The 16917-nt window shown below is 40.5% G+C and overlaps 1 protein-coding gene across 1 annotated transcript in view; it reads right to left on the reverse strand.

Annotated features, from left to right (window-relative positions):
• LOC115081975 (membrane-associated guanylate kinase, WW and PDZ domain-containing protein 1-like) overlaps positions 1–16917 on the reverse strand; it is a 249399-nt gene that overhangs the window by 211889 nt on the left and 20593 nt on the right. The window contains 2 exon segments of the mRNA XM_029586214.1: positions 15205–15318; positions 15321–15824. Coding sequence (XP_029442074.1) covers positions 15205–15318; positions 15321–15824 — 618 coding nt within the window.

Consider the following 16917-nt stretch of genomic DNA (forward strand, 5'->3'; position numbering starts at 1 on the left):
AATCAAAGTCTATGTCCTTTGTAATGTATGTGGTGGATATTTTGTACCTTGTGTGGAGGGTTGGGGTGGCGACCAACTGGAACCGTGAGCAACACCTGTCCTGGGTCTTCTGGGTTATGCTGGGATAGAGTAAAAATGTCTGCAAGAATTATATTGCATAGTATATGTGTTTAAACAGAGATTGTTAGGTTTCTGTGGAGAAGGGAAGAGAAGAGATTACTGAACAAATTATTTTATATGGAATTCAGAATATCACTCTGCATATATCTGCAGAAAACCACAGCAGAATTGTGTGATGCTGTTTGAAGTGCAGTGCTTTTCTACTAGCCATAGGGGCAGATTTTCGAGGATTTACGCGCGTAGGGGGGGTTACGCGCGCCGGGCCTATTTTCAAAAGGCCCGGCGGCGTGAGTAAGCCCCGGGAGCGTGTTAGTCCCGGGGCTTGAAAAAAGGGGTGGGGGGGCGGGGCAGTCCTGTGGCCCTCTGGCACAGCGGCCATTTCTGCTGTGCCGGGAGATTGTGTGGTACAGCTGGCCGGCAGGCAGTAAACTTATAAAATAAAAGTGGTAGGGAGGGGAGGGATTTGGGGTTAGGTAGGGCTGGGGGGCGGGTTAGATAGGGGAAGGGGCAGGGAGGAGCTCGAGGGAGGAACAGTTCCCTCTGAGGGCCGCTCCGATTTTGGAGCAGCATCGGAGGGAACGATAGGGGGAAGCCATCGGGGCTCCCCTAGGGCTGGGACGCGTGCAAGGGTGCCCCATAATAATAGAAGCTTCTTTGTGTAGCTAGACGATAAATTTTTTGTTTTCAAGAGTCATGTGACACAAAGAAATGTAAATATTTAAATACAATGTTGCTTGTAAAGTATCCTTTTAAAAGGATACTTTACAAGCAATGTCACCTTTTAAAAAATCTAGTTCTTCTAATAAAAAGTTGAAGCTTTTCAAGTACATTGCTATGAATATTGCAGTTTAACAATTAAAAAAAAGTATCTTGCTTCAAATTTTCTGGAATAAAATATACTACACATTTTATTTTTAAAAATATTTCTAATATTGTCTTGCTTGGAACAAATTTTGTTGTGGCAATTCCTTTAGAAATCACAATCCAGTATGAATATAATTTTTTGATACATATATTACTATGATGTGAGCCGTATCACTTAGGAAAAGAGTAAGATGCCATTTACTTCTTTGGGACCTGAATAATGCATTTTCACTTTATTATGTAGGCTTCCTTAATATTTTATGGTGTTATTTTAATTTAAGTTTGCTAGTCATGTTGGTTGTTTTGTATCCCGCCTAGTATATCAAGACAGAGCAAGTTAGAAATGCTTTCAAATAAGTAAATACTGGGGGAATTATGCATTAAATAAATAAAATTCTGCAGAAGATATTTTTAAATTCTGCAAAGTTTATTTGTCAAAATAACAGTATAAATGATTGTCTCTGAGCAATAATTAAACTTAGGGTTGGATTTAAATTATGGCAAAAAACTCAAGATAGAGGGATTTTCCCATGGAAATCAAAACACAGTGGGTGAGGGCAGGGGAAATTCCAGTTTTGTGTGCCTTCAGAATTTGGCTAACTAAGCATGTGCCTATATTAACTATGCCTTAAATATGGTCCTGGATCAAAACTATAATACAAAAAATAATTACTTTAATATGCTAAATTCACAAAGAGTACTATAATAATATAATCACAAGACAGAGGATCATGCCACCCCCCCCCCCCAGCCTGTCCTCTTCACTCTTTTAATCCCTCAGTCAAGCCCACATACGCTCTCCCACCTTCTGTCCCCTCAGCCTAATCTACCTATTCTTTTCCCCACTCCCTCCTCAACACAGTCCATCCAGTCTTTCCTTTGTTCTGGGCAGTCCCCCACCTCCTTTGGGCCTATGGGAACCAGAGTTACCTCCATTTCTATTTTCTAGCCTGTAGAGGCCAGTATGGACTCCTCTTCCATTTATCAGCTTAAAGGAAGACAACAGCAGATACCACCCACTCCTCTGCCTTCTTCCAGACCATGGGCCAGGGTCGATACCATGTCCCCCCCCTTTCTTTTCCAGCCTATGGGAGCTGAGGCTGATAATGCACTCAGTTCTGTATGGAATTGCAAAGTTATGCTGGGCAGGGTAATTTTGCAACAAATTTGCATTGCACAGTGATGCAAAATTACCCAGGAATAAGGCAGTTGAAGAAAATTAGAGGTCGTGTAAGTATAGAGGTATTTCAGACAATAGTACAAGCCTTGATGATGCCAAGATTCAATTACTGTAATGGGGCCTTGTTAGGGGGAACCATAAGGAATTTGCATTGGCTCCAGGTGATGCAGAACTTGGCGGCCAGATTGCTGTTCAGCTGTCCAAGAAGATACAGTGCTAGACCACTTTTAGTGGAGTTGCACTGGTTACCTATCAGGAAAAGGATTATGTTAAGATTATGACCCTGATGTATAAGGTTGATCATGCTAAGGGTGCAAGTTATCAAATGAATCAAGTTCACAGGTATATATACAATGAGGGAATTTGCATTCGGCAAAAGGACCACTGTTTGTGATAGCTGGTGTGAAGAGGGTTAAAAGGGAGGGGTGTCAAAAGAGAATGTTTTCAGTATATGGCCTGCACTTTGGAATTCAGCTCCTTTGGATATTGGATTGGAGGCCAGAGCTATAGCAAGTTTATGGCCAGATATGGCCTCGACCATAGGTGCCATCTCTCTCACAATTTAGTTGAAGAGCTGCCTCCCTTCCACCAGATACACAGCTTTTTGTCAAGAACTGCTGTGTCTGCTTCTGGAGCTCTGTTACCATCAAGAATATCCCTGAAAGGAAGGGGTTGTCCAAATTGAAAAAAAGAGAGCACCAATGCTGCCACCCAGCTCAGACAATGCTGTGGAGCCCCTCCCTCGGAGCTCCGGTTCCAGTTGACAGAAGAAACATCAGCCTCCCCCTGCAATAGGAAAGGCAGCCCATAGTGTTTGTAACAAACAATATCAGCCTTCCACACCCCCTGCACTTAGCAGTCAGAAGAAGTGTGGCTGCAGAGCCACGCTAGTAGCCAGCACCGACCTCCCATCCCAGCAGTCAAGAGAAGCATGGCTCGTAAGGCTGATAGAAACTGCATCAGCCTTCCACTGCCCTCCTTGCCCACCAACCCCGGCAGTCATAAGAAGCATGGCCGTGGAGCCAAAGGGGCCGATGCAATATTACTCACACCATTCAATACACAAATTAGGGGGTTGCGCTAGCAAGGAGGCGCTATGGTCACTGCAATCAGCCCGGTTATGAAAACCGATGCCAAGTTTATCGATGTCTGTTTTCATTACTGCAGCCGGCAGAGGGTTTTTTTTTTTTTTTAACTTTTAAAAAAGTACAGAAAAGCAGTTTTTTCTGCTTTTCTGTACTTTTTTTCAGTGCGCTCAGCTATTAACGCCTGCTCCAGGCAGGCGTTAATAGCTGAGCGATAAATGTGCGTCTGAGACGCACATTTATTTTTTTGCATTCGGAGTGAATGAGTAACAGCCTCATTCACATGCATTTGCATGTGATGAGCGCTAACTCATTCAGTCCGCGTCGGACGCATGTTAAATAGGCGCTAATCCCCCTATGCATTAGGGGTGGATTAGCGCCTATTTAACCCGCATCCGACAGCGGGTTAAACAGCAGGCTCGGCTGAGTGCACTGTATTGTATCAGCCTCTTTCAAAAGAAGCAGCATTGGCCTCCCAACTCTCTTTCTCACCTCAGCAGTCAGAAGGAGCACAGTTTGCATAGTTGCAAGCGGCATTAGTCTCCCCAACTCCCTCCAAACAGTTCCCCTCCCCCTTCTCACAATCATAAGGAGAATTAGAAGGGCCTGGGAGTTTAGAAGCACAAAGGAAATGTCTAGTGACTGTCTAGACTGAAGGAGATTGCTGCCCCTTGTTCTTCCAGAGGGAGAAACAAGTGAAAAAACATGAGAGACAGAGCACGTGTGTGTGTGTGTATATGATTGAGTACGAGAGATGACGTGTGTGTGTGTGATGACTGAGATTGAGACATTGTGTGTATGTACATATATGATTTCAGCATGAGATAGCTTGTTATGTTTCTGTATGAATAAGCATGAGACAGCATGTGTGTATATAGGATCGAGCATGAGATAGCATGTATGTGTATATGACTGAACATGAGAAACTGTGTGTATATGATTGAGAATGAAAGACTATGTACATACAGTATATGACTGAGCATGAGACACAGTGCATGTGTATGTATGTTTGACCATTAGAGACTGTGTATTTATGACTGAATATGAGACAGCGTATGTGTATGTAAATGAGCATGAGAAACTGTGTATGACTGAGCATGAGAGACACTATTGATATCACTGAAAATGAGACAGGCATGTGTATGTATGACTAACCATGAGAAACAGTGTGTGTGCATGTGTGTGTGTGTGTGACTGAGCATAAGACAGATCATATGTGTATGTGTGTGTGACTGAGCATGGGACAGACTGTGTATGTTATGTTTGTGTGTATGATTGAGGATGACAGAACATGTGTCTGCGAATATATGACTAAGTGGGAGAATGTGTGTATGTGTGCATATATGACTGAGCATATAAGACAGTCTGTGTGCATGTGTGTATATGGTTGAGCCTATGCGTGTATGTGAATGTATGATTGAGCATCTGAAGGAGAGGAGAAAGTTTGTGCGCAACAACCCCTGCCCCCCAAATCCATGATAATCTCAAGACATCTGGAAATCAAAAGTTCCAGGTATGGAGAATGGGGGATTTTTCAATATCCTAATTAGTTTTAATTTATTGGGTGTTATTTTATGTATCCATAATTTGGAATATTTTATTGCCATTTGGAATATTTGTAAATGAGTTTCTAATTATCCGATGTTTTAAAATATTTATTCTTTGTATTAATGTAGTTAGCTCTTATGATTGATGGTTTATATTTTTTTATTTTATTGTTTGCTGCCTTATGAGGTTTTGTTTTTCCATCGTTGCACTGCATACAGAGTCTGGCTTGTTGCGGTTTTCAATTCAGTTTTTTGTCTGCAAGTTTCTATTTATACTTTATGGTTTCTTTATTCAGTATTTGGTGAGGGTCAGTTGTATTCTGTATGTATGTATGAACAAGATGAGGTATTCTGCTAGCATGTGGTTTCTGTGTATGGATCTATAGATGCCTGGCTTGAACTGTTTTCCTAATAGGACCAAAGTGGTTAGAAAATAAAATGTACAGACAGCAAGGGTAGAAAAAAGCATTTTAATTCAGTTTAGTGAATGGAATATGCTAACTTTGGGAACATCCGGCTCATGATAATTTATTTTGCACAATTCAGGAGGAATGCATTTCTGTTTCTATTTTATAGAAAGAGAAATTCCTTTCATAAACAAACACATTTCTCTGGTGTTGCATGACATGCAACATCTGGCTTCTCAGGGTTTCCAGTTCAGTTTTTCAATGAAGGCTTATGGTGCCAGAATTGTTCTGGTTCCAATTGAGCTGGAAGCCCAAAGAAGCAGGGGGAAACTGCTTGGGGAAAAATAAAAAATTAAAATTAAAGCCCCCTGCATTTAACAGAATCCCCCAGCTTGTGGTCTTGAATGTTGAGTTCAGGGTGAGGGCACAATTTTTCACTTGGCCATAGGTGCCAAATGGCTTCGCTATGACTGTTGGAGGCAAATTATTTAGCTTTAGAAAGAAGTGAAGGCAAGGGTGTTTCCACATTATAATTAGTGAAGATTATTTATGTTATTTATTTATTTGCTTTTATATACCGACACTCGTTCGAAACATCGCATCGGTTTACAATATAATACATAAAAACACAGTTAGTTTGGGTATAATGTTTATTTGAAAAAGTGTTTGAGTTGTTTTTATTGTATTTTAAATTTATGTTATAAACTGCCCTGGTCAGCGTGTTTTATGTGCAGTATAGAAAATAAATAAATAAATAATAGATAACCTTTAACTGAATGAATATCTAACATGAATATCTAATAATAATAAAAACAGCCTCATAATCTACCCTAGCAAACTTTTCATTTCACACTGGAAGGTGTAAGAGATAAAATATAGGAGACATACTCAAAGAAGAATCACAACAAGTGAATGCAACAGCTCAACCACACAGAAGTCATAGAATTCTAGTTTTATGGCTCGCTAACCATACAAAGCACAGACACTGGGTCTGCATCCAATACTTCAGACAAAAGGTCTTTTCAGTTATAAGGCAAGGCAATGTTATGGAAAGAAGGTCTGACAGCATTCAATATGAGTACCTTGGTCTGAGGTAATTTTTCCATAACCTTTGAACAAGAAAACAGACAGTACTGCATATCCTAGATGCTTGCCAAGAATAAGATATGCTCATATATATGCACTATAAAGATATTGTGATAGAGTGCTTATGCAGTTTATCACATCTTGCTACACAGAAAAGCAAGAATCTATATAGTCTGAGATCAAGGACTTTGGCTGCGTTATTCGTCGCCACATTACAAAGATATGACCCAGTTGCCTGCCATAGAATGTGAGTGCTTGTAAGGTATCTCTGCATATTTAGGACAGTTTTTGTATTGTCCACATTTGTAGCCTTCCTTCTTGGACAGATAAGCATACAAGGTCCCCCAGTTAGCTCCCATCTACTATTCATCCATTCTCATGTCTTAACACAAAGATGTTGCTCAATCATCCAGCTTCCTAATGACTATCTGCATTTACTATTGCAATGCTCTATCCCACATTTCACAACCAAAGCCTAAATGCCTCCAAACTGTGGCAAATCACAGCAGTGAGGCTTTTGGGCAAGGGCTAAGATCCAGCGACCATGTGAACCTTCATTAGTTTGCCAAGCAGAAGAAACAAAGATTTAATGGAGGATATTCACAAAATCTCTATGAAAGGAAAGATGCTATTGCTAAAGAATTTCAATCTGCTGGATGTTGATGGGATATTCTGACTGCAATGTCTTCAAGAAGCAGGGAAGTCCTAGATTCTCTGCGGAGAGAACTGTTTCCGTCAACTGGTAGTGAAATCCACATAGGAAGGGGTGATATTGGACCTGGTGCTTAGCAATAGTGACAGTGGATAGGATGTTGCAGTGGACGATCATCTGGGATCCAGAAATCAACAGTTTGTTTCAGTATTAGAGTGCAGGCAATGAGGATTCATTCAAAGGTAAGGATCCTAGATTTCAGGAAAACTATCTTTGTTAAAATGGAGGTGTAACTTAACAAGTCGTTAGCTGGTTGGGAAAATCTTGGGGGAAGTAGAAGCGTAATGGGCAAAACTAAAAGGAGGTATGATAAGGGCAACTTAGCTTGTTAGGAAAGCAAACAAAGGAAAGAGGAAAAAGAGACCCCCTATAGTCTTCTAAAGAAGTAGCTAAAAAGGTTAAGAAAAACCAGTTGGTTTTCATAAGCTACAAGGAGATCACAGAAAGAAGGACACGTGACAATATCTAAATGAAGCTGGGAAAGGAGTCAAGTATGCAAAGATGCAAATGGAAATAAAAACATCAAATAATGAACAACAGGGCAACATGATTTTTTTTTTTTTTAAATGTCCGTGATAGGAGGAAGTGAAAAAGTTGCATTGTGAAACTTAGTGAAGGACAGGAATATGTAGAGGCCAATAAGAAAAAAGTGAAATTACTTAAATATTTCTGTTCGGTGTTCACTATAGAAGTGCCAGGAATGGGACCACATAAAACAAACACAAATAGGATTAGAAATGAAGTAAACCTCAACAGAGTTTCAGAAAAGTATGTTCATGAGGAGCTAACTAAACTTAAGTAGACAGAGCGATGGAACCAGATGGGATATATCAAAGGGTTTTAGGGGAACTTAGGCTGACCTTTTCAATGCTTTTTTTTTTTTTTTTTTTAGAGGGGGGAATAGTTTCGGGAGATTAAAGACAGGAAGAACTCGTTCCTATTCACAAAAATGGAAGTATAGAGGAGGCCAGGAACTACAAGTCAGTTAGTTTTACTTCTGCGGTGAGTGAATTAATGACACTGCTGCTAAAACAGAGGATAGTGCAGTTTCTGGATTCCAATGGATTACAAGATCTGAGGTAGCATGACTTTACCAGAGGTAGATCTTGTCAGAGAAATCTAATCAATTTATTTGATTGGGTGACCAAGGAATTGGATCAAGGGACAGTACTAGATATAGTGTACTTGAATTTCAGTAATGCCTTTGTCATGGTTCCACATAGGCAACTTGGGGCCTTGGTATAAACCCTAAAGTGACTGGGTTAAAAATGGCTGAGTGGGAGGCGACAAGGGTAATGATAATTGAAATTCATTCTGAGGAGAGGGATATTAGTGGTGTGCCACAGGAACAGTTCTTTTCAATTTTTGTGAGCAATATTGCGGAAAGATTATCGGGAAAAGTTTGTCTTTTTAAAGTCAATACCAACATTTGCAACAGGGGTAAACAGTCAAGAAGGTGTGGAAAACATGAGAAGGGATCTAATGAACTTTGAGGAATGGGCAGCTATGATTTCATGTTAAAGTAAAGCAGAGTTATGCATTTAGGCTGTAAAAACCCAAGAAGTTTAGTATTTACTCCTGGGGGAATTCTGCGCAAAAAAAGTTAAAATTCTACAAACTTTATATTGGTTAAAATAACACAATTTACATGGCAGTTTTTAAATAATTAAATTTTAAATTAATAAAGAAAAAAGTTATTACTTATAGATGCAGAATTTTAAATATTTTGAGCAGAATTTCCCTAGAAATTCACTGAGTGTCCCTTCCACTCACTCTCCCTACTCCTCTGGCCACTTTGCCCTCTCAGGCATCAACTCCTCCACCTGCCAGTATCTCTCCCCTCCACCTCTAGGCTCAACCCCTTCCACTCTATTGCCAGTCCCAGAGAGTTTGACCCCGTTCTCAGTACTGCCCCTCATACATGCTCCCTCTCTCTAGCACACATACACACACCCTCATACAGGCTCTCTCACTCTCTCGCACATACACACATCCCCTTATACAGGGCCCCCTCTCTTGCATACACACCCACACAAGTTCCCTTTCTCTCTCCCACATACATTATCACACAGGCTACCTATGTCTCTCTCTCACGCAACCATTCACACAGGCTCTGTCTCACACATACACAATCCCTTCACACAAGCTAGCACCCTCACAATCCCTTTTTCATACACACGAGCTAGCACCCTCACAATCCCTTTTTCATACACACGAGCTCCCAATCTCTCACGCACATACACACTCCTTCACAATCGCCTCATATAGGCTCCCTCTCTGAAACCCACACTCAAGCATCCCCCTCCTTACCTCCCCCATGCTCTCTCTCACCCTCCCCTCCCCTCTCTCACATACACATTCTCTTCTCACTGGGGCCTTTATCTTCACCGCGAGCGGAGCTCACTCCTTTCACAGCACATGGGAGCCTTCCATCTTCGCTGCGAGCAAAGCACACTTCATTCGCGGCACGCGGGAGCCTTCCATTTTCGCCGTGAACGGCGCATCCGGGCCTTTATCTTTGCCACGAGCAGAGTGCGTCCCGCGGCACATGCGGGCCTTCATCTTCGTGCACTCCGTTTGCGGCATGCCAGGGTCTCCTCTATTTTGGCAATTCTGCGCAGGGGGGAATTCTGCACTCTGCAGTAGTGCAGAATTCCCCCAGGACTAAGTATCGGAAGTGAAATTCTTCTGAGCATGTAAGAAAAGTGAGATCTGGGGCTGATCGTATCTGATAATCTTAAAGTGGCCAAACAGGTAGATAAGGCAACAATAAAATCAGAAAGATGATAGCGTGCACAGGAGAAGAATGGTCGACAGAAAAAAGTAGGTGATATTGCCCGTTTGTAAGATACTGGTGAGACCTCAATTGGAATACTGTACACAGTTCTGGAGACTGCATCTTCAAAAGGATATAAACCAGTTGGAGTTGGTCTGAGAGTTGCTACTAAAATAATTGGTGGTCTTTGTTCTAATGCATATGGGGACAAAGATCTAAAGATGCATGCCTTGGGGAAAGGCAGGATGGGGGAGAGATATGACAGAGATGTTTAAATACCTCCCAGGTTTCCATGCAGAGGAGATGATGCTCTTTCAAAGGAAAGGAAGCTCTAGAACAAGGGATCATGGGATGAAGGTGAAAGGGGAGTGATAGACTTTGGAGTAATCTATGAAAATATTTCTTTATAGAGAGCATAACAGATGCATGGAACAGCCTCCCGTGGAGGTGGAGGAGGCAAGGACATTATCTGAATTAAAGAAAGCATGGGATAAACACAGATCTCTGAGTGGTAGGGATCATAAAACTCAGTAGTTTGTGTGGATGGGCAGACTGAATAGGCTATGATGGTATGTTTCTATGTTTTTTTGAATTCTGTTACCATTTTTATTGCTACAATTTCCTCTGGGAGCGCATTCCAGGCATTCATCACCCCTGCATGAAAAAATATTTTCTGACATAGATCTTGAGCCTACCTTGCTGGAGGTTCATATCATGACCCTTGTGTTTCTACATCTTCTTTTCCATTTAAACAAGTTTGCTTCTTGTGCATTAATACCTTTCAGATATTTGAATGTCTTTATCATGCCCCCTGCCCCCCCCCTCCTCGGTCTCTCCTCTCTTCTTAGGTGAACATATTTAAATATTTAAGTCCCATCTCAAATGGATTTTGGTTGCCTTTTTCTGGATGGCCTTTAGATTATATCCTTCCTGAGATCTGGCTTCCAGAATTCAATAGTATTTTAGAAGAAGCCATGCCAATGACCTTATAGAAGCATTTTCACCTCCTTTTTTATGCTGGTTATACCTCACCCTATATACTCTAGCAGCCTTTTAGCACTTGCCACTTCCTTATCACATTATCTTGCTACCTTGAGATTACAAGACACTTATCATACCCAAGTCTCTTTTCTTGGCTCATATACATCAGCCCCTCACCTTCCATACTGGATTTCTGTTCCCCAAATGTGAGACTCTGCACTTTTCTGCAATTAATTTTAACTGCCAGTCAATCAGCTATGTCCTGTCTATGTCCTTTCACAGGTAAAGCCTCCAGAACTGAACACAATAATCCAGGCGAAGTCTCACCGAGGTAATGTACAATGGAATAATAATTTCCTTTTTTCTACTAGTCATGCCTCTCCCTCTATATCCTAGCATCTGCCACTGCCTATTTACACTATCTCAAATCATTGGATATAATGATTTACCACTTCCTTGGATTTCTAAACTCAAAATGCATAACTATTTTCTAGTACTGAAATTCAGATACCAAGTCAACCACTCCTCAAGCTAGATCACTTCTTAAATGATTTACATACTCAGAGGTATTAATTCTGTTGAAGACATTAATGTCATCTGCAAAAAGGACATTTTTCCTTCTGATCCCTCTTAAATATCACTCATAATGATCAGAATACAATCATGTCCCAGCAGTCTTTGCTTATAGATATTATTGTTCTCACCTACTGAGGCTATGTCTCACTTATTTGTATTGGAGAAATTTCATTTTCCTTAGTGTAGACAGATGGACTCAGGACCAATGGGTATAGTGTGCTCTTGATAGTAGTTGGAGACGGATCAGATTTCAATTTGACGTCAGCCCTAGTACATATACCCCTGCCAGACGCCATGCTCGTCAGTATTTTCTTCGAAAAGCAATTGTGGATATATGTGTGACTGAATAACTTGATTAACTTGGTTAACTTGAACTGGTTGATGTGCTTATAGCTGGAGACTGCCAGTGTACTCAACCGAAAAACGCTGACACCGGATAGGTATGAGTGTCCTAATTAGAGGAAAGCTTGGCTTACCCGTGTTTGTCTTGTTTTCGGGGATTGTCCCCGGAGGGTTCCGTGATTGTCAGCAGCCGTGGGCGGGGTGCTGAGTCCATCTGTCTACACTAAGGAAAATGAAATTATCAGGTAAGTAATTTCTCAATTTCCTAGCGTGTAGCAGATGGACTCAGGACCAATGGGATGTATAAAAGCTACTCCTGAACCGGGTGGGAGGCTTCCCGTGGCCCACTTAGTACTGCCCTTGCGAATGCTGTGTCCTCCTGAGCCTGAACATCCAGGCGATAGAACCTAGAGAAGGTATGAATGGAGGACCATGTCGCTGCCCGACAGATCTCGGCGGGTGACAGCATCTTGGTTTCCGCCAAGACACTGCCTGGGCTCTAGTGGAATGGGCCTTGACTTGTAGAGTTGGAGGCTTGCCTGCCTCTACATAGGCTGAGATATGCGCTCCGGGTGCGCCGAAGTTGTGCGTGCAGGCCGGATGCGCGCACCAGTCTGTGAACGGGGTTTTGCTTATGCGCCCGACACAGATGAGCGTGTGGTTGAGAGCCCGACGCCCGTGCATGCGTCGCTGAAGTTATGCGCGTGCCGGTGTGCGCACAAGTGATTTTGTACACACGGCTCACCTCTGTGCACACAGAACGAATCGGCGGACAGGGCGAAATGGAAATGGTGACAGCAACCACGCGGGCAATATGGCGACCACCTCAAAGGGTCTCCACGTGGGAGGGCCCTCGTATCGAACTGGGGTCTAGCCCTTGTAGGACTGATCAACCCGGTAGCACTTACGCCGGCTGGCTATCTGTGCGGCTATTCGAGCCTCGGAGACTGGAGACTTTTAAGCAGTTTTCTACCTTACCTTGTTCTCGGGCGTTTCCCGGTCTCGTTCCGGGCGGTCTCCGGTTGCGGGGGAAGAGGGAAAAAATACCTTCACCACCGCGCTTGAATTTGCACCCACTGCCTCTCAGCCGCACCCGATGCCGGGGCTAAGTCCACGCTGGGAACCAGCTGCTGGACCGAGGCCTACCTCTGAGGGATCGCGGAAATCACCTCAGGAATCTCGACTGGGGGAGGGACACGTAGGTATCACTGCAGGAGAGCAGGGCTCGTCTGTAGAGATAAGTTTTCTTCTTTGTTTTGCATTTCTTTGGTTAGAATACGCTAATGCTGTGCAAGCGTGTATAGAGTCCCAAACTGCTATGGAGACGGAAAATACTGAAGAGCATGGTATCTCGCAGGGTATATGTACTATGGCTGACGTCAGATTAAAATCTGATCCGTCTCCAACTGCTATCAGGAGCACACTATACCCATTGGTCTTGAGTCCATCTGCTACACGCTAGGAAATGTTTTGTTTTTATGTTTTTAATGACTGTATTTAAATCTGTTATGTACCTATTACTGTGAATACAATGGGCTACATGTCTTATGAATAAAAGAAACCAGTCCCATGACTGAATACTGAGGTATTCCAATCATCATCTTTCTTTCCTCAGAACAAAACATTTACCACCAGGCTCTGTTGTCTATCCCTCAACCAGTTTCTAATTCAGACCATCATCTTAAATCCTATTCCTAGACTACTCAGTTTACAAGTGACAATTCACTTTGAAGTGAGAAATTATTGGAATCTAAATGTCAAATGAGGTAGTGAGAACTGCATCTGATGAGAAGGGAGCAAATATTTCATGACTAACTCCCTTTGTATACATTCAACTGAGTCACATGCCAGCAAAAATTACAGAAAGGAGATTTGTTAATATAATAGTGTTTGATCTAATATATTATCATTAAATAGCAGTCATTAATTCCTGATCAAACTTTCTCATATTCTACTCAATTAGAATTATGGAAATGAGTAGGTGTTGACAATTAATCAAATAACCAAGAGATGGCAAGTAACAGATGTGACACTGTCTAGGGCTACTTAACTTCAATTTTTGAGATCTACAAGGATTTTCAAAGTAACAACAAGGAATATTCAGATATAACACCATCCATTTGGTCTAAGAATTCATTTAATTTACACATTTCCATCATACTGAAAATCAGATTTGGCTCTGGACCTCAAAGAAAGTAATCAAGTACCCACCCTAGATAAAGACTGCTAAGGTTTTATACACTAAAATGCTTGAGCAAGATGCTTAACCTTTTGTTTCTGCATTTCTTTAATGTCTGTCATTTGCTCAAAGTTCCAGTCTAATTAGGTCCTCATAGTTTGTAAGTATATTTTTTGTAAATTCATGGCATAACAATCTGAAATCAGCCCATTTGATACAATACTGATAACATTAAATTCTTCATACAAAGGCAATGAAGATTATTGTGTTTCCGCTAAATAAGACTGTTAAACCTTTTTGCTTTAGACAGAAATATTAAGTACATTCAGTATTTTAAAGAATCTCATTTTTGGCTGTTTGTAAATTATGTAGATACTAATAATTTATTTTACCTCGAAAACCATAGAATGCAAAAATAAAAAAAATCTTAACACTATGTAGCTGAACTTGGATGACAACTCAGAACTGATTATAGTTTGGAGTAAATGATGTTTGAATCCAAGGATTGTGGTGGTTGATAGTCAAGAATACTACCACTATAATTATAATAAAATATATTTTTAGATGCAGAAGCTTCACCTTGGATGTTGAGGGAATTTTGTTTTGCTTTCTGTTTTTCCATTGCTGGGAAATGCTTAACTTGCTATGAAAGCGGTGCTGGGAAGAGACAGAAAACTGTTTTTTAGATGCAGAGCTGTCTCACTTGGAATCCTACCCACTCCATGGGCGGCTTTTCCTATACAGACTTTTAGGGGCTCTCATCCATGCAGTCTCTTTCAAAGTTACAAATTTCTCAATTAATCCTGTCTTTAACTGCCTATTTTTAATTCTTCTCAGTTATGGCCTTGCAGTCTTACCTAGAAATGTCTTATTTGATTTTTGTTCTGTGTTTTGTCTGTCCATCTTGATTAGATTGCAAGCTCCAAAGATTAGTGACTTTCCATTATGTCTCTGTATAGCACTGTGTACATCTGGCATGTGTTATCCAAACATATATAACTAATGTCATATTTTTCTGTGTGCTTAATCTGAGGCAACTATGTGGAATGTAAAAAAATGTCAAAGTACAGCACTGAATGAGGGTATATTCTGCTATTTGAAAATAATTCTAAAACATAGTGCCGTAATTAACTAAGTCCATAACATTCCAGTCCTAGTATATTGACATGTGATATCCTGTATATATAGTATCTATAATAGTGATTTTTCAAATATGAAATCATAACTCCTTTATAATTTCTCATTCGCAATGTAATTTATGGAATTACTTAGCAAACCTCAATATTTATAAATTACAGTGAAGTAAATTAAAACAGTAAATGTAAATAAAGGTGTTGCTATTAACATACCTCCTCGTTGAACCAACAGTGTAACTTCGCTTCCCTTAGGGCATTCAATCAGCAAATCCACAACCTGGTTATGAGTAAGATTCTGCACATTCTTCTTATTTACTTCAACTATAAATCCCCTTCCTTCAGGCCACGGCATCTTGGACTGTCTACAATTTGCTTCACTCTTTGGCCTCCACCACCAGGACTATCAGCTATAGTAAAACCAAAGCCCATGGGCCCTTTTACTATATGCACAGTTATAAGTTCAGGCTGTGTTGCTATGGAGGAAGCCAAAGAGACAGTATCATTGGGATAACCATGGGAACCATTTGAAGAAACATCTGCAGGGCTACTCGGTCTTGGCTCCTTCATGCCATTTACCTTTCCAGTTTTACTACTCTGGCTTGATGGAGAATCATAATTTTCTTGTCCATTTACAATGATTGGTTCTTTATCCATAATTGCCACAGATGTTACTAGGCTTGTGTTAGGATCATCTGGGTCAAAAGGCAAAGGGTAACCTCGGCAGAGCTGTAGGTCCACACTTGTACCAATTGGAATGGACTGGAAGATTTTTACAACTTGAGCATGTGTATGTCCTAGTACACATGTCTCATTCACACTCACAATGACATCCCCTGCAGAAGAAACAGAACAAAAATTAATTTAAAAGAATGTATCTTTTTTAAACATTTTTAATAAATAAAAACAATATTAGTTTAAAACAATGTTGTTTGTACAAAGCTTGTTTGTCAATAGTGCTACAGTGGGTTGTCACAGCAATGATAACAAAAGTATCAGATATTTTGCTAACAAAGTAAATGTCACTGTAGATGGATAATTATGTCATAATTGCTACAGTTGTAAAGAACACTGAGGTTTATGTTGACTACAAATTGTAAACTAATGCAGAATTATTGTTAAATCTGCCTAACCTAAAGGATATTTAAAAGTTCTGAAAGGTCTAATCCTCTGTTTCTTCACGGACAAACTCATTCTTTTACAGTTCATATTATGAAAGGCATAAATTTAAGGTAGTAATACTAAGATTCTGCAAAATATCTGTTTTGACTATTCTTGGTTATTTTGCTACTCTTTTGGTATTATTGCTACATTTTTCTTTTTTTCAATCAATATTTAAATTGTGATGCTTTACTGGAATAAAAAGTGCATACTTTACATTATGGTCCTCTAGCATGTCTTAGATTTTATTAGTATTTAATTACTATTGTCATACATTTACTTTATTTGTAACAGAGACCTATAAACTAAAGGGTATGTTGACATCCATGTTCAACATAATATTGTAGATATTAGCTAATGCTCACGTACTAACAGTGTTTCTATGCAATATTTGCATGCATATTAGCATTACCGCTGGTTCACCAGCAGTAATATAAATGCACATACAAATGCCCAAAACTTAATAACTAAACTACCTTGTTAGGTATTAATGCTGGATGTAGTTTCCAGTGTTAACATCTAAGAATTTTAATGCAGCCTATTAATGCTGCGAAAATGAACTACATTTCAGAAGGTGCAGTTAATGTGCCCTATAAAGAAAATCAAAGTTAACTCAGGTCTTAATTGGCCAAGAAACCTGTTCCACTCAAACATAAGCTTGCCTTTCCAAAGACATAAATCAGACTTCTAACCCACACTTTCATAACCTTTCTGCCCCGGTCAACTCAAAACTGAATCTCTCAACTCTCCCCTTTTAATCTTCTATCA

This window comes from Rhinatrema bivittatum, unplaced genomic scaffold, assembly GCF_901001135.1.
Source record: "Rhinatrema bivittatum unplaced genomic scaffold, aRhiBiv1.1, whole genome shotgun sequence".
Taxonomy (NCBI): Eukaryota; Metazoa; Chordata; class Amphibia; order Gymnophiona; family Rhinatrematidae; genus Rhinatrema; species Rhinatrema bivittatum.